Source organism: Mesocricetus auratus, unplaced genomic scaffold (assembly GCF_017639785.1).
Source record: "Mesocricetus auratus isolate SY011 unplaced genomic scaffold, BCM_Maur_2.0 Super-Scaffold_100011, whole genome shotgun sequence".
Classification (NCBI taxonomy): domain Eukaryota; kingdom Metazoa; phylum Chordata; class Mammalia; order Rodentia; family Cricetidae; genus Mesocricetus; species Mesocricetus auratus.
This window is the reverse complement of record NW_024429195.1, coordinates 1,363,333-1,385,154: the sequence shown is the minus strand read 5'-3', so window position 1 is coordinate 1,385,154 and position 21,822 is coordinate 1,363,333. Positions and strand designations below refer to the sequence as shown.

Sequence of the window (21,822 nt, the reverse complement as noted above, 5' to 3'; positions counted from 1 at the left end):
CACCTGGTATCTTGGTTGCTTTTCTATATCTGTGATAAGACATCACAACCTAGACAAGTTATAAAAGAAAACATTTCAAATACTGCAGAGGGTAAGAGTCCATGACCATCATGGTAGAGAGCATGGCAGCAGGCAGGCAGGGCACTGTGGGGTATCTGAGAACTTACATCCGAATCCGAAAGTAAGAGGCAGAGAGCTAACTGGAAATAGCCTGGGCTTTGGAAACCTCAAAGCCCATCCCCAGAGACAAACCTCCTTCAACAAGACCACACCCTCTAATCCTTCCCAAACAGTTCCATCCACTGGGGACATATGAGCCTATGATCTCATCCAAGCCACCATACCTTGAAAGAGATGCAGTGACACAACTATTGCCATTTGCAAAATTTGCAGAAGCTCCAGGAACTGGTATAGCTGTTTTTTTTTCTTCTTTTTTTTTTGGAGCTAGAGTCTCCAGGCTGCTCTTGAACGTCTTAGGCAGCCAAGGATGACTACCTTGAACTTCTGATCCTCCTGTTGCCATCTCCAGAGTGCTGGAGTTACAGGAGAACATCACCATGCCTGCTGATTTATGTGGTACTGGGGACTGAAGTAGGGTCTCCTGCATGCCAGGCAGGCTCTCTACCAACTGAGCTCCAGCTCTGTCGAACCTTTACCTCGCATTTGAAGTAGCTCCCTAAGCACGGGAAGTACTCAGGGACATCAGTGCTGGTTTTCGTGTCGACCTAAAGCTGTCCTTGGTTCCAGGGAGGAGGAGGCAGCTATGTGAGCATGAGGCCTTGGGTTCACTCAATGAGCGCTGTTTTAGACAGGGGTCACCAGATTCTAACTCTATGAGGCATCAAGTGATTCCACGGACCATCATTCAGCATGCAAGCTTTTTTTCTCCTTTAAAACAGGTTCCCCTTCCTTTTAGACTGATACTCAATTAAAAACACTAGATTATATTGAATGTAAAAATCAAAACATACTGAAAATAATTAGATTCTGAAAAGTATTTTCCGAATTCAAATAAAACAGAGATTGCTCTGTGTTCATATGGTTGCCAAGAGGAAGGGGTGATATATTCTTAGATCCATACGTTTGCCAACTCACAGGTGACTCAGGATCCTAACATTAAAAACAAATGCCACTGACTGACTCTTCTTTTTCCACATGCTTCTGTTATCCAGAGCTGTAGACTGGTCTGACCTTTCAGGGACAAACTAGAATTTATATGCTGAAATGAATGTTAAACCTGAATGACTAATTAATATCTAGGAGCACAGGGTCTAAAAAGGACACATCAAATTCTTCCAACCTCAAAATCTTTTCAGGTGTGTCTTGGAGTATTTTTCTCTTAAGTCATAGGATAAGAGAATATAAGAAACGCATTTCATTGCTTCCATTGAGTCTTGTTTTCTTTGTGTGTGTGCGTGCACAAGTGTGTGTGCATGTTTTTATGTGTGGGTACATGTGCCCGTAGGAGCAGGTAGAGTTCAGAGGACAATCTGGGGGGGGGTGTTTCTCAGGTGTTATCTACCTTTCCCTGGAGGGAAGATCTCTCTCACTGACCCAGAATTCGCTAAGTAGATGAGGCTGGTTGGCCAGGGAGCCTCAAGGATCCATCTGCCTCCACCTTCCCAATGCTGCAATCACAAGTCTATGCTATCATGCTCATTTAAAAAAAAAAGTGGGCTCTGGGAATTGAACTCAGGCTCGAGCACTTTCCCAAGACTGGGGTTTAGTTTTTGAGACATACTCAAACCGGGCAGTTTCCTTTTATAATGCATCTGGGCATGGACTAATTTCGGGTTATTTGTGAAAATAAAACTCATTTCCAAATGGTGAAACTTTTTATGATTAAGAACGTATAGCCATAGTGGGTGTTGGGGAATGCAGACATGAATGGGAGGCACAGAGACACGAAAATGAAGTGATTCTGCAGTATGTTGAGTGCTTTACTGACATGTATAAAGTTATGGGGACATGGCTGAGGGGATCATTTTGTTTGGAGGAGACTTACAGGGGAATTGCAATAACACAGCACTCCCTACCATTTACTGAGCTCTTGACTTTCTGCCACTCATTTCTAAAGGATTTTGTACACATTCTCTCCTAGATCTATAATGCCCCTGTGGTCCTCCCCCCCCGCACTGTGCGTGTGGAGAAGCCAAGGCACAGGGCAATAAACGAGCAGATAAGAAAATGGTAGGGACAAGCCCTGGTGCTGTATTTTTAGTCACCACACCATGATGCTGCATGAAAACGGGTTCGTGCTAGTGTTTGCGGGAACTGATAATGCTACCCATGAGAGCAGTGGGGAGATCCCCTCTTCCCTCATAGAGAAACTTTATGCTTGCGCTGGTCACTTAGAAAACAGCGCAAACCTCCGTTGGATTAGAACAGACGTTTCGGAGGGACTGCATACCTCAGTTCTCCCAGGAATAGAGTTATTTTGTTACGAGTTTGTGAAGGTTAAAAAAAAATCCCTTGATTGATGCAGAACATCTGGGCGCCTGTGAAGGAATGTTCACGACAGTAGTAAAACCGACATGCTTCATTATCAGTCTGGCTTGAGAAACACGGAGGAAACACGATACGATGATAGACCCAAATATCAGCTAGCAGGGAGGACACTTCTATGCTAACTTAAAAATAATTTAAAGCAAATGCCCAGGATAAATAAAGTATATGTGGACAGTGGTATATGTGGACAGTGGGTAGAAAGAAGTGATAGTACATTTTATTAGACTAGTGTGAGGATAATGGCTTTCTAAGGGAATCCAGTATTCAAAAACAAGGACGGTAAAACAACAGATCAGTGTCTAACAATGAAAGAAATCTGTTTTTTTGATGGTGAGTAGATCGTCATTTAGTCAGGCTCGCTGTGGCTACAAAAATCATACGTAATCACTTAGCATAGTGGGTCATCGGGACAGGATTGTTTAGATAGGGGCCCTCAAAAGACAGCTGTTAAAGGAAAAGAATGCATCTAGCTGAAGGTAGGGATCGTGTTTAGGGAGGCAAGACTAGAATCTGGCTGGGGCTCCAAACTCAGTGGTCCCAAGGCATCCATAACAGGCATGCATGTAGAAGCATCTGAGGGCCGCACTATTTCTTTCAAGGGCCCCTCAACCTCAGACCTCTCTTCCCATGTCAGTCATGTTAATTGCAGACGAATAGGCATTTGGCTGTGGTGGTGGAGAGTTATTGATGCTATATGTACGCCATGGTAAAACCTATCTTGTGTTAAGCTACGGCTCTTTCACTATGACTTTGCAATGTGAGCCCACTTCATAGGGTGTGGTGAAAACACATTGTGGTACGTTAGCTCCATATACTGTAGGAGTGAACCCCACAAAGCTATCTGCCCATGAGGGCAGAGACATGTAAACTGACACAGGTAGATTTAAAAGGAAGTGAAAGAAAAAGGAAACTCCCTTTTTTTCTCATGGAAGCCAGCCACGCTTCTAACTCCTGGTCTGTGCGACTCTCTCTCTGGTAAATAAATATATTGTTTTCCATATATAGCATCGAATACTATTATAATATATCTTGCTTCCCCCAGTTTTACAAATGCTTGTGTGGTGGCTTCCAAAGCCAGTTGCAGAGTATCTGCTGAGCCTTGGAGGAGACGTGAAGGACTCTTGTGAAGAGGAACATAGCACGCATCTGATATATAGTCTCACTCAGAAAATAATGAAACCCCCGCCATGGATCTCAAGACCCTATATGCATTTCCCGAACTGGCGTGCGGGTAAGACAATACTTCCTTTTTAGTAGCTCGAACTTTCAATTGTGGGCTGTATCTTTACCCTTGATCATCTCGAAAATACATCTCTCTTAGCTTGAGATGAACTGTACCTCAGCACCCAACTGTCTGGTCACAGCTGGACAAACTGCTACCTTAGATTCAAATAGTTGCTCTTCAGTGCCCGGAAGCCCCACTGCATGCTTCTGGGATTTTCTTTTGTGGCTGAGTGATGTGCACACATGTGCGTACATGTGCCTGCACACACACACACACACACACACACACACACACACACACACACACACACACACACATTTTCTCTTCTAGTCTTGACGAGCCGGCTTGCCTTCATGACTTAAAAGCCATATTATAGTAAAGAAAAAAATAGGCTCCTTCCTGTTTACGTGATTAAATCTGTTTCTCAAGGATTGGGCTATAGCTCACCTGTAACCTTAACTACAAATGATTCTGTACTTCCGGTTCTAGGAAACAACAACCATGCCTTTGTCTCAAACAGCCGTCTTGTAACCCGGCCATTTTTGTTTTTCAAAAGGGTTTTATGAATACCTTGCCGTTGTGACTACCTTGCAATCATGTCTTTGTTTCAGGAGGTCGTTATGACTAACTTGTTCTGCTTACGTTGTCCTGCTCCTGTAAGCCTGCTTTGCCTGCCAAAATCTCCATTTGAAATGCCCCTACCCCCCCAGCTATAAAAACCCTGTCTTCCTCATATCCAATGCTGGGATCTCTCAAACCCCAACTTAGGGGGAGGGATCCCATGGATAAAAAAGCTTGCTTCGATTAACTGCTTGCTTTGATTACTTTGGCCGTGATGATTTGGGCTGGCGGTCTTTCTCCTCCCGTCTTTGGCATTAGCAGTTCCTAGTTGTGGCCCTCATTTTTCTTATTCCTTAATCACTGGGTGAGTTCCCTGGCCTAGCTTCTTCACACACTTATTCACACCCATTTTGTGATTCTACCAGCTGGACAGTGTGAATAGTGCAGCAACTAGCATAGGACAGACACCTCTAGGTAGGCAGACACCACTTCCTCTGGTTAGATACCCAGACTTAGGATAGTGGAATCTTCTGGAAAATCTAGTTTTAGTTTCTAAAGCAGCTTTCTTTCATACTTCTCCCCACAACAGTCTCTAGGAGTTCCACTTCTCCATATCCTATCCAGAATTTGTTAACTTTCACCTTTGAACCCGGGTGAGAAGATAACCCCTTTTAGTTTTGATTTTCATGTTCCTGGCAGTTAAAGACACTGAGCATTTTTCCTTTTGAAAATTCTTAATCTGATCTTTACACTTTTCTTTTCAGGGCTGGTAAAGGAACTTCCTGCCCAGTCTTATAAACTGAGTTCAATCCTTGGGACCCACATGGCAGAAGAGAAAAACTAACTTTTGAAAACTGTCCTCTGACTTCCCATGTGCCCTATGACACATGCTCTCCCCTCCAAAAGAATGTGATAAAAATTTTAAAAATTGGGGTTGGAGAGATGGCTCAGTGGTAGCTGGTCTTCCAGAGGCCCTGAGTTCAATTGCCAGCAACTACGTGGTGGCTCATGACCATCTATAATGAGATCTGGTGCCCTCCTCTGGTCTGCAGGGATAAATGCAGACAGAACACTGTATATATAACAAATAGATTATTTTTATTTTTTATTTTTGTTTTTTCGAGACAGGGTTTCTCTGTATTGTTTTGGAGGCTGTCCTGGAACTAGCTCTATAGACCAGGCTGGCCTTAAACTCACAGAGATCCTCCTGCCTCTGCCTCCCGAGTGCTGGGATTAAAGGAGTGGGCCACCAACGCCCGGCTAACAAATAGATCTTTGAAAATTATTTTGAGTATGTTTTATAACAAAAGAACACTGTAAAAAAACAGACATGCACACATGCACAGAGTAGCTCACTGAAAGTGTGCTCACAGCTCTGTTTTTGTGATTGCTTCAAATGGGACATTTGACAAATTTGGAGGCGAATGCTCTAATACACCAAGGGCTTCCCTTCTCTCCCTTTTCTTCCCCTTTTTCCTCTTCCCTGTCCCTCTTTTCCTCCTCCTCACCTCATTGTTTTGGTTTTTCATTTCAGGGCTTTTGCAAATCATTCTTTTAGTCAGGAAAGCTTACCTGAAATCTGCTTAGCGGTTAGTAGTTTGTGTATTTTATCTAGAGGTGAGTTTCTCTTGTGGTCAAAGAAAAGTACTAAGGCACGTCGTCACGCACCTGTAATCTCAGCATGTGGGATATGGAGGCAGGAGCATCAGAAACTCAGGGACAGCTGCAGCTTGGCAAATTTGAAGCTAGCCAGAGCTACATGAAATCCTGTCTCAAAGAAAACAACAACAACAACCAAAAGTATATAAAAACCTCAGCTCTATTGCTTTATACAGGCAAACATTGAAATTTACTTAGAGAAAATCTACTAACATAGTTGAAGTCTATTTAAAATAGTTTCACAGAGGAAGGAAGAGCAATAGATCCATTGAAGAAATGGTGGCCTCCGTGGGGCACATAAAGAGTGCTGTTAACAATTCCACCCATGCTCGTGTTATCCATCCCTTTGTGGGGGAGCAGAGCTCTGATTATCAGAGGACCAGACAGCTGGGGGATTGCTAACAGGCCAGAAACGGAGAGAGATGGCGTCTTTATTGATACATGTGACACAGTTCCCAAGGCATGGGACAAATCCCATATGCCATGGAAATGAGGTCTCCAAAACTATGCCCATTATGGAAAAAAAATGTTAAATGGCATTTGCTGCTGAAGTAATTTTTTTTTTAAATCTGTCTTTGGAGATTTGTTTTCAGTCCACATTGCATCCAAACAAACCTGACAGTTCCCAGGGTAACTGGTCAGAGAGTTGAAGCGTAAATAAAAACAAAGCTTCAATTCTGGGTGGAACAAAATAAGAGCTTCGGATGCTCCCGGAAGGCTTAAGATGTAGTGTTTCAAATGATGGTGCTAATGTGCTTGAGCAGACAAATACCCAGCTATGTAAGTGGTGAGCTTACGCACAGGATGCAACGTTCAGAGCCTTCTGTGAAATTTAAGTGCGTTTTGGTAAAGGCAAATTAGTGAGGTTTGTAGAAAGCTGGCCTCCAGGGAAGGTGGTATGAGCCAGTGTGAGAAGCAGGCTACGGTGCCAAACCTCCCTTTCTGAACAACCCGTGGGGTTTGAGATCTGAGAAACCCAGATGCAGAGAAGGGACACAAATCCATGAGTGCAGAACCAGATCAAACAGTAGGGCAGTATCAAGACAGCAGAAGTAATGCTAAAGAGATTAAAAAAAAAAAAGATGTAACTAGGAGTTCACTCAGAGAAGCCACGAAATGTGTTCATCATTCGACCAGGAACGGGTTGGGGGTTGTTGGAGAGAACAGGGTTCAAAAGCTTATTTGGGTGCAAATATTTGACACACCATGGTCAGGAAGGACAATGGGCTAAAATGCAGAGGTAGGAGGCTGGGGAAATGGTTTGGTGGATAAGAGAACTCTCTGCGTTTCCAAAGAACCAGGATTGGATTTTCAGTACCCATGTCAGCCTGTAACTCCAGCTCCAGTGGGTTCAATGCCCTCTTCTGGCCTCTATTGAAAGCCTCACTCATGTAGCATACATACAGACAGACACATAATAATAAAAATAAATTCTAAACAAATAAAGTTAGGGTTTAACCAGATGAAGGGAAGAAGGAAATGGTTCTATTTAGGAAGAATGTAGTGGTAATAAGAATGTCTTTAAGTTCATAGGGTCAGATAAAACTGGTTTTGTTGTATCTACTGTATACCAACTGTGTGTGTGAATATATGTGTGTATCTGTATATCTATCTATCTATCTATCTATCTATCTATCTATCTATCTATCTATCGTATTGATCTACCTATACACATGAATAAAAGTTAAAAAGTAATGCAATGTTGAACAAAATGAGCACATTTTGAGCGATCAGAGAAGGCTTCTCCATTAACCAGGGTTAACACTTGTGTATATTTCCTTGTATGTGTCTGTGAGCATGCATATATGTACACATATGCATACAAGTGCATGCATATACATGCATAAGTATAGCAGTTAGAAGACAACCTCAGGTGTTATTCCTCAGGCACAGCAATGGTTAGATTTTATCAATGCAACACAAGTTAGAGTTATCTGGAAGAGGAAATCTCAACTGAGGAAAAGCCTCCGTCAAATCAGCCTGTATGCAAGTCTGTGGGGCATCTTCTTGGTGGCATTTAATGTGGGAGCTCATTGAGGGTGGTGCCTTCCCTGGGCAGCAGGTCCTGGGTTGTTTTTGTTTTTATTTTTATTTTTTTTAAGAGAGAGAAAGATGAAGTTTGGTGCGTGGGTGGGGGACTCTACAGGTGTTGGGGAGGGGAAAGAATACAATCACAATGTAGTATATGAAATTTCCAAAACGTAAAAACATTTTTAAAAGACAAATAAGTAAAGGAAGGAAGGGTATAGAGAGAGATCTTGGATACCTGTGACGCTGACCACGCCCACTTTGGGCGTGGCTAGAGGAGCATACGGATGTGGGGATAAAAGGCTGTGCAGGAGAGACTTACGCTGTCTTTTGGGGATTCTGGTCCAGTCTCAGAATGCTGCTGACTCACCTGGGTTGCCAGTTTCTCTTTTAAGTACCTTCCACAATATATAGTTACCTATACCCTCATCAAGCGTGCGATTCATTTTACAGCAACAATCTGGTGTCAGAAGTATGTTTGTCTGGTTGGTATAAATAAAGCACTGTTGGCCAACAGGGAAGCAAGATAGGGAGGATTCTGGGAAAGAGAGGCACAGCCAGTAGGATGCGAGAGAAGAGGTCCAGACCCTTTTCTCCCGAAAGAGAAGACCACGTGGAAATACTCAGATTAGCAGTTATGGGCTAATAATTAAGTCAGAGCTTAGCCAATAAGAAACCAAGCCAACAGTCAACAGTTTCATGATTAATACAGTGTCTCGTGTGTTATTTGGGGGCTGAGACAGCTGGGGACTCAGGTGGCTGGTGGGAAGACTACATGTTACAGAAGGGAGGGAAGGAGAGAGAAAGGGAGGGAGGGAGGGAGGAAGGAAGGAAGGAAGGAAAGAAGGGAGGGAGGGAGGAAGGAAGGAGTCTAAGAAAACCATAGTGAGCAAGGCAGTAACAGCAGAGGCAGCGACTTTCATCCACAGCCTCTGCTTCCCTTTCTGCTTTCAGGTTTCTGCTCTGAGTTCCCGTTTCCTTCAGTGGTTGCGCTGTGACAGGGACATGCAAACCCAACAAACCATTTCCTACCCAAGGTGCTTTTGGCCTTGTTCTTTATCACAATAAGAGAAAGCAAACTAGGACGGAGACCTCCCACCTTTTCTTTGAGACAGGGCCTCCTCATTGGCCTGGAAGATCACCAAGGAGGCTAGGCTGGCTGGCCAGGAAGCTCCAGGCACCCATCAGTCTTGTCTCCCAGTTTTCCATCCCTGGGATTGCAATTAATGTGCCATTTTGCCCAACAGTTATGCAGATTCTTGGAATCTAAACTCAGGTCCTCACTTGTGTGGCAAGTGCTTTACAGTCAGGTACTTGCCTAGGTCTCCCTGTTCTTCTTTTTCTAAACAGGAAATCCTCTATTAGTACTTTTCCTATAAGGCAATCTTGTTAGGAATTATGGCACTTACTGATATTGTGTTATACCATTAAAATATTTTATAATAATTGTGCTTTCTTAAAATACTTTTATGTGGATAATAATTTTAGTACCTTCTCTTCAACAATTAAAACTAGTTACAAATCATTTCACATTTTTTGAATGTATATCTTATGTTTATATTTATTTCTTTAGGATGGATTTTTCACTTAAGGATATTAAACTTCCTTCATGTTTGGTACAAATGTTATATTTTACATTACTATGTATGATAGATTTTTTTCTTTTCTTTCGTTTTTTTAAGACAGGGTTACTCTGTATTGCTTTGGAGGCTGTCCTGGAACTCACTCTGTAGACCAGGCTGACCTTGAACTCACAGAGATCTGCCTACCTCTGCCTCCCAAGTGCTGGGATTAAAGGCATGAGACACCAACACCAGGCCTTAGAGTTTTTTCTATTTTTTTAAATTTAAAGTAGAAACAAGCTTGTTTAACATGTCACTACCAGTTCCCTCTCCCTCCCCTCCTCTCCTGCCCCCCACTAACCCCCTATTCCATTCCCTTTCTGCTCCCCAGGGAGGTGAGGCCTTCCATGGGGGATCTTCAAAGTCTATCATATCATTTGGAGCAGAGTCTAGGCCCTCCCCCATGTGCCCAGGCTGAGAGAGCATCCCTCTATCTGGAAGGGGCTCCCAAAGTCCATTTGTATACTAGGGATACATACTGATCTAACACCAGAGGCCCCATAGATTGCCGATGCCTCCTCACTGACACCCACATTCAGGGGTTCTGGATCAGTCCTATGCTGCTGTCCCAGCCATCAGTCTGGGGTTCATGAGCTCCCCCTTGTTCAGGTCAGCTCTTTCTGTGAGTTTTTCCAGCCTGGTCTTGACCACTTTGCTCATCAGTCTTCCTTCTCTGTAACTGGATTCTAGGAGTTCAGTTCAGTGTTTAGCTGTGAGTGTCTGCTTCTGCTTCCATCAACTACTGGATGAAGGCTTTAGGATGGCAAATAAGGTAGTCATCAATCTCATTATTGGGGAAGGGCATTTAAGGTAGCCTGTCCATTATTGCTCAGATTGTTGGGGTCAATCTCCATACTGATTTCCAAGTGGTTAGTAGATCTCTGGACATTTCCCTAGTACCAGATTTCTCTTTAAACCTATAATGGCTCCCTCTATTATCGTATCTCTTCTTGCTTTCCTCTATTCTTCCCCTGACTCAACCTTCCTGCTCCCTTATGACCTCTTCTCCTCTCCCCGTCTTCCCTTCTCTTTGTCCTAGCTCCCTCTCCCCGCCCCCCCCCATGTTCTCAATTTACTCAGGAGATCTTCTCCCTTTCTCCTTCTCCAGGGGACCATCTATGTCTCTCTTAGGGTCCTCATTGTTTCCTAGCTTCTCTGGAGCTTCTCTGTAGGCTAGTAATCCTTTGCTCTATGTTTAATATCCATAGATGAGTGAGGACATACCATGTTTGTCTTTCTGTGACTGGGTTACCTCACTCAGGATGGTTTCTTCTACTTCAATCCATTTGACTGCAAATTTCAAGATTCCATTGTTTTTTTTTCCCACTGATTAGTACTCCATTGTGTAAATGTATCACACATCTAGGTTTCTTCCAGGTTCTGGCTATTACAAATAATGCAGCTATGAACATAGTGGAACAGATGTCCTTGTTGTATGAATGTGCATCTTTTGGATATATGCCTAAGAGTGGAATTGCTAGGTCTTGTGGTAGGCTGATTCCCATTTTTCTGAAGAATCTCCATACTGATTTCCAAAGTGGCTGTATTAGTTGGCACTCCCACCAGCAGTGGAGGAGTATTCCCCTATCTCTATATCCCCTCTAGCATAACCTGCCATTGGTGTTTTTTATTTTAGACAGGAATATGATGGTATCTCAGAGTTGTTTTGATTTGTATTTCCCTGATGGGTAGGGATATTGAGCACCTTCTTAAGTGCCTCTCAGCCATTTTTTGACTCCTCTATTGAGAATTATCTATTTAGTTCTGTAGCCCACTTTTTAATTGGATCCTTTGGTGTTTGGGAGACTTGCTTCTTGAGTTCTTTGTAGATTTTGGAGATCAGCCCTCTGTCAGATGTGGGGTTAGTGATTATCTTTTCCCATTCTGGGGGCTGCCTTTTGTCTTGTTGACTATGTCCTCAGTTTCAGGAGGTCCCATGTATTAATTATTGACCTCACTGTCTGTGCTACTGGTGTTATGTTCAGGAAGCAGTCTCCTGTACCAATTCATTCAAGGGTACCTCCCACTTTCTCTTTTAAGAGGTTCAGTGTGGCTGGATTTATTTGAGGACTTTGATCCATTTGGACTTAAGTTTTGTGCATGGTGATAGACATGGATCTATCTGCAGTCTTTTACATGCCAGCATCCAGTTATGCCAGCATAATTTGTTGAAGTTGCTTTCTTTTTTCCATTGTATAATTTTAGCTTCTTTGTCTAAAATCAGGTGTTCGTAGTGTGTATGGGTTAATATCTGTGTTTTCAATTCGATTCTGTTGGTCTACCTGTCTATTTTTGTGCCAATACCAAGCTGTTTCCTGGACTATAGTTGTATAATAGAGCTTGAAGTCAGGGATGGTGATGCCTCCCGAAGGTCCTTTATTGTACAGAGTTGTCTTGGCTATCCTGGGTCTTTTGTTTTTCCATATAAAGTTGAGTATTATTGTTTCAAGGTCTGTGAAGAATTATGCTGTTATATTGATGGGGATTGCATTGAATCTGTAGATTGTTTTTGGCAAGATTGCTATTTTTACTATGTTGATCCTACCTATCCAAGAGCATGGGAGATCTTTCCATTTTGTGGTGTCTTCTTTAATTTCTTTCTTTAAAGACTCAAAGTTCTTGTTATACAGGTCTTTCACTTGCTTGGTTAGAGTTACCCCAAGGTATTTTATGTTGTTTGTGGCTATTGTAAAGGGTGATGTTTCTCTGATTTCTTTCTCATCCCATTTATCATCTGTACATAGTAGGGCTACTGATTTTGTTTTTGAGTTAATCTTGTATCCTGCCACTTTGCTGAAGGTGTTTTTCATCTGTCGGAGTTCACTTATGATAGATTTTTTATCTTTTTTAAGATAAAATTTAATTTTTGTGTAGTTCTCTACTCCCAGATTAAACTTACAGGTTTAATTAAATTAAAAGAAGACAGAAAACCATGTATAAAGAATAATGTAGGTAATGACCACGAGCTTGTCAGCTAAATGGTAAAAGTGGTATTTTTCCCAATTATTTAAACAAAAAAGTAGAGTTTTTGTTGTGTCCCATGCCTGTGATCCTAGCAGAGGCAAAGAGGTACAGAGATTGGGGCCAGGGTAGACTACATAGTGACATTAGAGAGACCCCGCCTCAAAAATAACAATATGTAAGCAAAATAAGATATAATCACAGGTGAAACCGAGATCTCCTCAGTTTCTCCCACCAGCAATACTCTTTCCACTTTTGCAAGTCTTGATTATCCAAAAGCAGCCATGTCAAAACTGTAGCCCGATTCTGAATGAAGTGTATTTTTATAGCAAGCCAAGACTGCTTGGTGTATTTTAAAAGATGTATGCACCCTATCGTAGTGCTTACATTACGTTTTGCAATTTGCTTATTGAGATCTTATATTTCAAAAATTGGTCCTGTTACTTCATATGAGTCTAATTAGCTCATTTGGTTGTTAAGCTTAGCTTTGTAACCAGGCTTTTCTTTGCTTTTTGCTGGAGGTTTGTGCAAACAACACTCAAGTTCATATCTCTGCGTGTGTTCCCTGTTTGTCTAGAAGTGGAGTTGCATGATAATAACACAGAGCAATAACAGATAACCATCTGTTGCCAGATCACTGTTGGAGGTGGGGTACCTGAGCTGTTCTGGGCTGGACAGGGGGCCTTGTGTGTGCCAGGTAGGTGTCCTGCCACTGAGATGTAGCTCCTTGGTTTGCGTTTTAATTAGTCAAGATATTCTGTGGTCCATGCTGGCCTTGAACTGGTGATCTTCCTGCTTTGGCCTCCCAGAAGCTGTGATAGGCCAGACCCACCAGATCTGGCTCGAGTTGCCTTTTAAAGAAGGCTGAAACAGAGAAAATGGCCCTAAGCTCTGTTTAAGACAGAGTATTTTCATATTATAATACAAAACCTCTGTGTGCCTCAGTGTTATTTTTCTGATAAACCTAACTATAATTAAGACTTGGAAAGAGAGTTCCTCATTCACTCTGACTGTCCAACTAATGATTATATAGATTTTTTTCTTAAGCATTTTTAATTAATTGGGTCTACCCACTTTGATATTAATAGTGTATGAAATCTCTTTTTTCATAAACTATTAAGTGTATTATTGTCAGTTTGGACATCTTGGTATTATCACAAGATTTTATTTTTGTCAGTCTGGCCATTATAAATGCATAACATTAAAGCCATTTAAATCAGTCACTTCAGTGACATTGTGTCTGAATATTTTGTCCGACCTGATTTGGTCATTTGAGGTTCATTGTGAGTATTTCAAATACTTTCTCCCAACTTGTGTGTGTCTTTAGCTGTGTTACATTGTATTTAACCAGAGAGAAATTAAACTTTTTAGGTAGTTAAAATGATTCATATTTTCTTTATTTTTGCTCATTCATGGTGTAAACTTTTTCTTGTCCTTAAGTTATCAGATGACTTTTGGTATTTTTTCTAATTGGTGTAACATTTTTCTAGTTATATTTAAGTATTTAATTTGTCTCCAAGGTGTTGGAGACTCAATTCTACCTTTTAAGTCTGTAAAATCATATATCCTTACACCATTTTATAAATGTTTAACTTTGCCCTAGATGACCTGAAATCTTCCTTCTGTTACTGATTAAATTCCATATGAATTCAAGACTGGCTATGGACTCTGTTCTTTTATTTCTTTTTGCTTTGAGATAGGGATTTTAATGTGTACTACTCTGTCTGGCTCATACTCTATTCTTGATTTTGGTGGTGGTAGGGGATTGAGACAGGGTTTCTCTATGTAGTCCTGGCTGTCCTGGAACTCACTCTGTAGAACAGGCTGACTTTGAACTTACAGAGATCTGCCTGCCTCTGCTTTCTAAGTGCTGGAGCCAAAGGCCTGTGCCACCACGCCAGGCTTCAGACTCTGCTCTTTATTGCTGATTTACTTCTGAAGCAGTAAGAACAACAACTGTGTTACTTTGCCTGTTGAAACACCTGATTTGGCTAATAAAGAGCTAAGGGGCCAATAGCAAGACAGGAGAAAGGATAGTTGGAGCTGTCAGGCAGAAAGAATAAATAGGAGGAGAAATCTAGACACAAGAGAAGGAAGAGGACTCCAGGAGCCAGCCCCCCCAACTACACATCAAGCCACTGAGTGAGAAGTAAAGAAAGGTATGTAGAGCTATTATTGTTACTACTATCATTTACTTCAATGGGATTCTTTTTGCTCATTCTTTCCTTTAAGTCTTTTCACTATTTTGCCTTTTGTTTTTTAAGACAGAACGAAGGAGCATGGGTTGATGTTGAACTTGAATGTGGTTCCTCAGCCTCCTGAGTGCTGGGATCACTAGCATCTGCTGTCAGCTGGCTTCGAAAGGGTTCTTTATTTCTGCATTCTATCCGTGAAATGCTGATTGCAATTCCTGATTTGCAAGAGTCTACTTGTTATTTCTATCCTGTGTTCTACCTGCTCAATAGGTCCTTGTTACTTCCATGGCTATCGTGAGCCAGGCATGCACCTGAGATACTCAGATCATGTAAACCGACACACAAAATCCCTACTCTCATACTGCCTCAGGCTTCCAAACAACATGAAATAATAAATGACAGTGTAGAGTCTGGTTTTATTTTTAAAATTAAGTAAAACATCTTGAATATTTCATCACTAAGCATAATTTTCTTTTCTTAGATAAAGATGCATAATTCTAAAAATAATTCTGTTTCTAGTTAATAAGACTACTCATTCATTTTATTGAGTCAGAAAATATCATTGAGTATCATTAAGCTTGTGATTCTTTGAGTGCAAAGTGTACTTCTTGTATCAGACAAATCTCATTAGGGAGACAGACTGTGGTGGTTTGAATGACAATAGGCCCCACGGGCATGCTTGAATGCTTGGATCCCCAGTTGGTGGAACTGTTTGGGAAGGATTAGGAGGTGTGGCTTTGCTGGAGGAGGTGTGTCACTAGGGATGGACTTTGAGGTTTCAAAAGCCCACACCACTCCCAGTGTCTCTATCTTCACCTCCTACTTGTGGATAAGGATGGACACTCTCAGCTACTGCTCCAGCACCATGCCTGTCTTCCTGCCTGATGGTGTGCTCTCTGCCATGACGGACAGGGACTCTAACCTTCATAACTGTAAGCCCTCATAAATTCTCTCTTCTGTAACTTGCCTTGGTTACGGTTTAGAATAACTAAGACACAGACAATATCATTTGATACAAAATTTGTGATTAATAAAAGTTTGGATCTCATCCAAATTTTTAATGCCATGAACATATAGAAATTATTTTTTTTCATTTGGACCAGTGAACATATGCATTATACATATAACACTAACTTTCTCTCACAATTTTGTAATTTTGAAGTATAGTATTATATGAATGTGTCACACTTCAATTCTGCTGTGAGGTTGGTAAGAATTTGCAAATGATAAATGCGTTGAATTTTATGTTGAAAATTCATGGAAATCTGGAGAATGCTCTATGATAATGTTGGCCTGATTAAATTATAAAACTATAAGAGATTATCCTTGAAATTCATCTTTGTTTCTCAACTCTGAATTTTTCTCAGTGCATCTAAGGCAGATTTTAATTGTGTTACATAGGGAGAGTGATAGGGACCGGGATAGGGATAGAATAAGAGGGATGAGGAATGCAGGAGGACAGAGGAGGGAGGAGGAAGGTAGGGAGAGAGAGGCAGTGATGGAGGGTGAGGGGGAGACACAAGGAAACTGAGGCACAGAGACAAAGTCCCCAGTGAGTGGCAGGATTTAATCCCAGGTCATGCTATTCCAGTATGTGTATAGAGGAAGAAGGACAAGGAATGCTGCTCTATCCAATATGAAATTTCAGTTTTTGACAGAGCAAAATGTTAGTCCTTTCTCATGCAACACAAGTGATGGGATCAGCTATCATCTCAGAGCTGCAGACCCCCATGTGGGGGCTCAGAATTCCAGGCTGTTTCCACCTTCTGTCAACCCAGTATCAGTAGTTGCTTCTAGTCACCACGGTAGGAGAAGAGAGAAAACACAGACATTTGCACATTGACTTTCAAAAGCCTAGGACTGGAGCAACACAGAACTCCCGTCTTGCTTCCTGGCCTGAGGCAAGTCTCAAGACTAAAGCTCTGCTGCTTCAAGAACTCGATGCTCCCCTGTGTTCAGATGAGAGAAGAACCAGATGGATTGGCGACAACCCTGATCTCACCATGGCATGCAGTCCAGCTCTAGTTCGGCCACTGACTTTCAACAGGTCCCCTTGTTTTTAATTTTAACATTTGGACATGGCCGTATTTGTTTACTCCATGGACATCTAATGCCTGGGCCAAATACTGTACGATATTGGAAATAAAATGGTAGATCTGAGGAAATCTCTGCCCTCGGATGTTTGCTATTGTCTCAGGCTCTGGGTAAGTGACAGGATAACATGTGCATTCCATCATACACGGTCTTAGTTTAATGAATCTTAGTGACAGACTTCAGTTCTAATATTCCGAGTTTCTATTTAAAAATACCACAGAGTCACATTCTAGATTATCTCAGATGTGTCTTCTCTTGAGCATCTGCTGCTCTCAAGAGCCCGGATTCTCTAGACTGAAGTGAAAGTTCAGAAGCAGAGAGGCAAATGCCATCACTTCCACACTGTGCCTGTGTGTGTGTATACACGTGTGTGCATGTGTGTGTGCATGTGTTGTGTGTGTATTCATGTGCTAGGCATGTGTGTACACACATGTGTGTATGTGTATGCATATGGTGTGTATGCATGCACATGATTCGTGGGTACACATGTGTATGTATGTGTGTGAATACACATGTGTGTTTGTGTACCCTGGAACATACCGTGGAAATAAAGAAGCCCCTGTAAGGAGTCTCAGCTGTTTTGAACTTAATATGGAGAACTCTTTATAAAAGATGGCAGCTAGGAAGTATGATTGAGAAATCTGGGGACAGAAATTTTGCCACACCATGTACATCCCAGATACCAACATTTTTCCATTCTCATGAATAAACCAAATTATGAAACTTAGAACATTTCCAAAAATTGGCTTTACAGTTACCTTTTCCCTTGAGGGATATTTATTGGCCTGAAGTAGGAACATGGATAACAGTAATAGCGAGTACAAAACTGATTGCCAAGTTATTTTTTTTTAATCTCTAAGAACCTTAAGTAGGTGCCAAGTTTTACTTTTCTTGTTGTATCCAGTTAAAAATAGTTAACGCTTAGGAAACTTACAAGAATTTGATGCAATGTCTTTAATTGTGATATAACAGTTGAAAATTTCAGAGAAATATGCAAAGAATTCCATTTGCTTTCTGCGGTGTGATTGGGGATTTCCCTTTCCTTTCAATACCCATCGTCACATTCTTAAACCAAAGCTGGGGAAACAGAAGCTGAATATTCCTCTGTTTTCTATAGCCTTATAAACAAAAGTTCTGTTAGCTACAATTCTCATCCTGTTGCTATCCTTCATATAAGAGATATTTCCACAATGTAACAGGTTTGGATCAATTTGCCATTTGTTTGCACTTCCTTATTGTGTACATGTGTTGCATGTGTGCACATGCCAGTGCACACAGATGCAGAGGACAGAGGAGGACACTGGTGTCTTTCTCTCTTGCTTTCTGTCTCATTCCTGACACAGGGTCCCTCACTGAAGCAGAAATTCCTGCTAGTCTGGCTGCACATGCAGCCATGCCTTTAAAAAAATGTGGGTGCTGGGGACTTGAACTCAGGCCTTCTTACTTGCAGAGCAAGAGCCCTTACCTAACAAGGTATCTTTTGAGCTTTTGTTTGACTTTGTTTGACATTGACATGCTTATTTGCTTTCTCAAATACAAAAAACGAGTGGAGGGAGAGGAGGGGAAAGGTTGGCCATTTGGTACCCGACAGAAGAGACAAGAGGCAGACATGGTATTCGATTGTGTAGTAAAGTGACTATAGATAATGACGATGTATATATTTCATTATATATAATAAGAGAGTTTGCTTTTTTCCACAAAATGCTAAATGTTTGAAACTGAGAGATTTATCCTGATCCAAATACCCCATAATATTCCACAAAAATGTGCAACTTTTAAAAGAAAAATCAGAAAAACGAGGCCAGAGACATTGATCAAATATAATCAGAAAGTCTGGATTTCCCACTTGGCATCCAATACTTATCACTGGGAATTCTTAAAAGTAGAAACATTAATAAGAGTGCTTGGACCTACATAGGGATTATTGTGGAAATCTGACCATGGTCAGAGAAGTTCTCAGAAGCCATCTGTATTTACCCATGCATGTCTCTTGAATGAGCCAATCTACTGCAATGATATCAAGTGATGTCTTGTGACTACAAAATCCATAGCTCCCATTATACCTCCCTTTGTGATGACAACACTAGCATTTCAGCCACAAAAATTCACAAACATGGCACCCACGCTATCTTAATCTGCTGCATTAACAAAATGCCTGAGGATGAGACACTTGCATAATTTATTTCTTACAGTCCCAGGAGCCAGGACATCTAAGACCAAGGCCCTGGAAGCTGTGATATGTGGTAAGAACTTGGGCACGGCTCCCAAACCTCTGTGGATGGCAGAAGAAGAGATGGGTTTAGATGTCTCTTCCTATCCCTTCTAGAAAGCCATTGACGGCCTTTATAATAATCTTACCCCATGAGTTAATCAATTCCTCGATGCCCCACCATATCACATTAAATAGGCTTAATGACATTTGGAGATTTGAAAGTGTCCATACTACCCCAAGCCATGGCAACTTCATTAACCCCAAAGTAACCCAGCCTGTCTTTGGTCAGTCTGTCTTCAGCCTTCCAAGTACAGTTCCTGTCTTGGGTCAGGTCATTGCTCTACACAGCCCCATGGATTTTCACACAGGGAACTAAGCTCACCAAAGTCCCTGTATCACATTTTCCCTCTATCCAAATCCAGGCTATCCTGCCCTGCGATCTTTTTCTGGTACAGCTGCCTGCTAAGGAGGTTTTAGGCTACCATGGGGGCAATAATACCATTGCCACCACAAGGGTGATTATTGTTATTGACACAAGGGAACACTATATGGCCCAGCTTGGCTTTGAACTTGTAATTCTTCTGCTTTGGCTTCCTGAGTGCTAGGATTACAGGTATGCACAATAAGATCAAATTCCAAAAGTAATTTCTTCATAAGAATTTTCCAATAGTAAGAGAAGAGAAACAAAGAAGGGAAAATTGAACTTTGAAGAAAAATGCAAACCATTTAAACACTGATGGGGGAGTCCTTCTGTGTATATGTTTGTCTGATTGGTTGATAAATAAAACACTGCTGGTTAATAGGGAAGCAAGATAGGTGGGACTAGGAGAGGTGGAGGATTCTGGGAAATGAAGACAGTCAATCACTATGTAGGATGTGAGAGAAGTAAGAGGTCCAGACTCTCTCTCCAGTAAGGGAAGACCACGTGGACTCAGATTAGCAATTATGGGTTAATAATTAAGTCAGAGATAGCTATTAAGAAACCATAGCAAACAGCCAACAACTTAATATAGCGTCCTATGTGTTCATTTGGGACTGACACGGCTCTGGGACCAGGCTGGCAGGAAGAATACATGTTACAAAACACAGTGCTGAATCTTGGTTTAAAATAACTTGTGTGAGGAGAAAAGCACTTACCTTTTGCTGTAGAAATGTGGATTCTGTCATAGCGTCTTCAAAGCTGTGGGTTCCACTGGCCTGTGTCTTCTCCCATAGGCCTTTGAGGAACTGTATAGACCCACTCTGAATGGACAGGGGCTCAGGAAACAGGCTCTACATAGGCATAAGGATGGAGAAATCACATTACCTCTTGGCCCAATCTGATAGACACCAAGGTATTATGTAGGCCTACATTCAATGTTAACATGATGTAACTTTAAATGATGTACCAGAAGTCTGTACTGAAGAGTAAATTTATGATTTAGAAACTCACATTTCTGAGTTTCTAAAAGAAATTTTAAATTAATAAGGTTGCATATTCTTGTTTATATATGTGCCTAAATCTTGTAATATAATGCTATCTTAATGATTTCCCAATAACATTACTTAGTTGGAAAGTGGTAACTAGGAATATTCATATTGAATTTACCAAAGATCTGAGAAATGAAGGCATAAAATTAAAACCAGAATTCATAAGAGTTTATTTATATACAGAGTGGATTATGATAGAGATCAAATAATTATTAAAGTTCATTATATAATTATGTAACATGAATATTCTGAATGAGTTTGGGACAAATAAAATATTCTTCATCCTAAAATGTGACATGGGTGAATATTCTTAAAGCTTTGGCTTCTTTGTGTTGTCAATGAAACATTACACACACACACACACACACACACACACACACACAAATACACACACAAATAAGTAGAATTCAGTACAGCCAGTGAGAATCAGCTTTTCAATAGGCATGTTAGGCATATGTTTGCATATTTACTAAACTAGGATGTGACCAGTATTCCTTGACACATTGGAATGTTCCATTTATGGATGTGAGAAACCAAATTAATTTAAGAGAAGAATTTTTTAAAAACGTAAGAGAACACCATTAAGTGACATAAATACCATTTATTCACATACGATACCCTAGGTAGGATACAATAATGAGATTGGCTTATAAATCATATTCTCATGACAATGACTGAGACTTTGTAGACTATCTATGTGTGCAACTTTCTACTTATTGAGCAAGAAATACTAAATATTTCTATAGGAAAATCTCCTGATTGTCATCAAAAGAGTGAGTGGCCTCTTGTGCTGACTGAGAAAAGTAGAGAATTGTGGACCCCAAGTTAGTGACTGACAAATTTTTTTAGCTTTATTTTGAAATGTATTAACTTTTGGGGGGAATGATTTATTTACTTTTATTTTATGTGCATATGTGTTTTGTCTACATGTATGTCTGTGTGGGAGTTTTGGATTCCCTAGAACTGGAGCTACAGATAGTTGTGAGCTGTCATGTGGGCACTGGGAATTGAACCTGGGTTCTCTGGAAGAGAAGCCAGTGCTCTTAACCACTGAGCCATGTCTCCAGCCCAAATGACAGATTTTAAGTTTACGAGGCAGGACACTGATTGAAACTTACTTTGTGCACATACCCTGGAATTTTTTTGATTATTGTCAGAGTCATACAGTACATGTTGTTTTGTTTCAAGAAGAGCAAGGCTTGATTTAATGACTCATTATCCAAAGAGGGACAGGATCTAAGTCTGGGAACTCCATGAATCTGGGGAGTTGACATGATGGTAAGAGGT

At 41.1% G+C, this 21,822-nt stretch overlaps 1 protein-coding gene across 2 annotated transcripts in view; it reads right to left on the bottom strand.

Moving 5' to 3' along the window:
- Veph1 (ventricular zone expressed PH domain containing 1) overlaps positions 1-21,822 on the bottom strand; it is a 198,950-nt gene that overhangs the window by 51,231 nt on the left and 125,897 nt on the right. For both annotated transcript variants that reach the window (XM_040754329.1, XM_040754330.1), the window contains exon 11: positions 20,203-20,337. In XM_040754329.1, the coding sequence (XP_040610263.1) occupies positions 20,203-20,337 (135 nt within the window). The remainder of the gene's footprint in view (positions 1-20,202; positions 20,338-21,822) is intronic.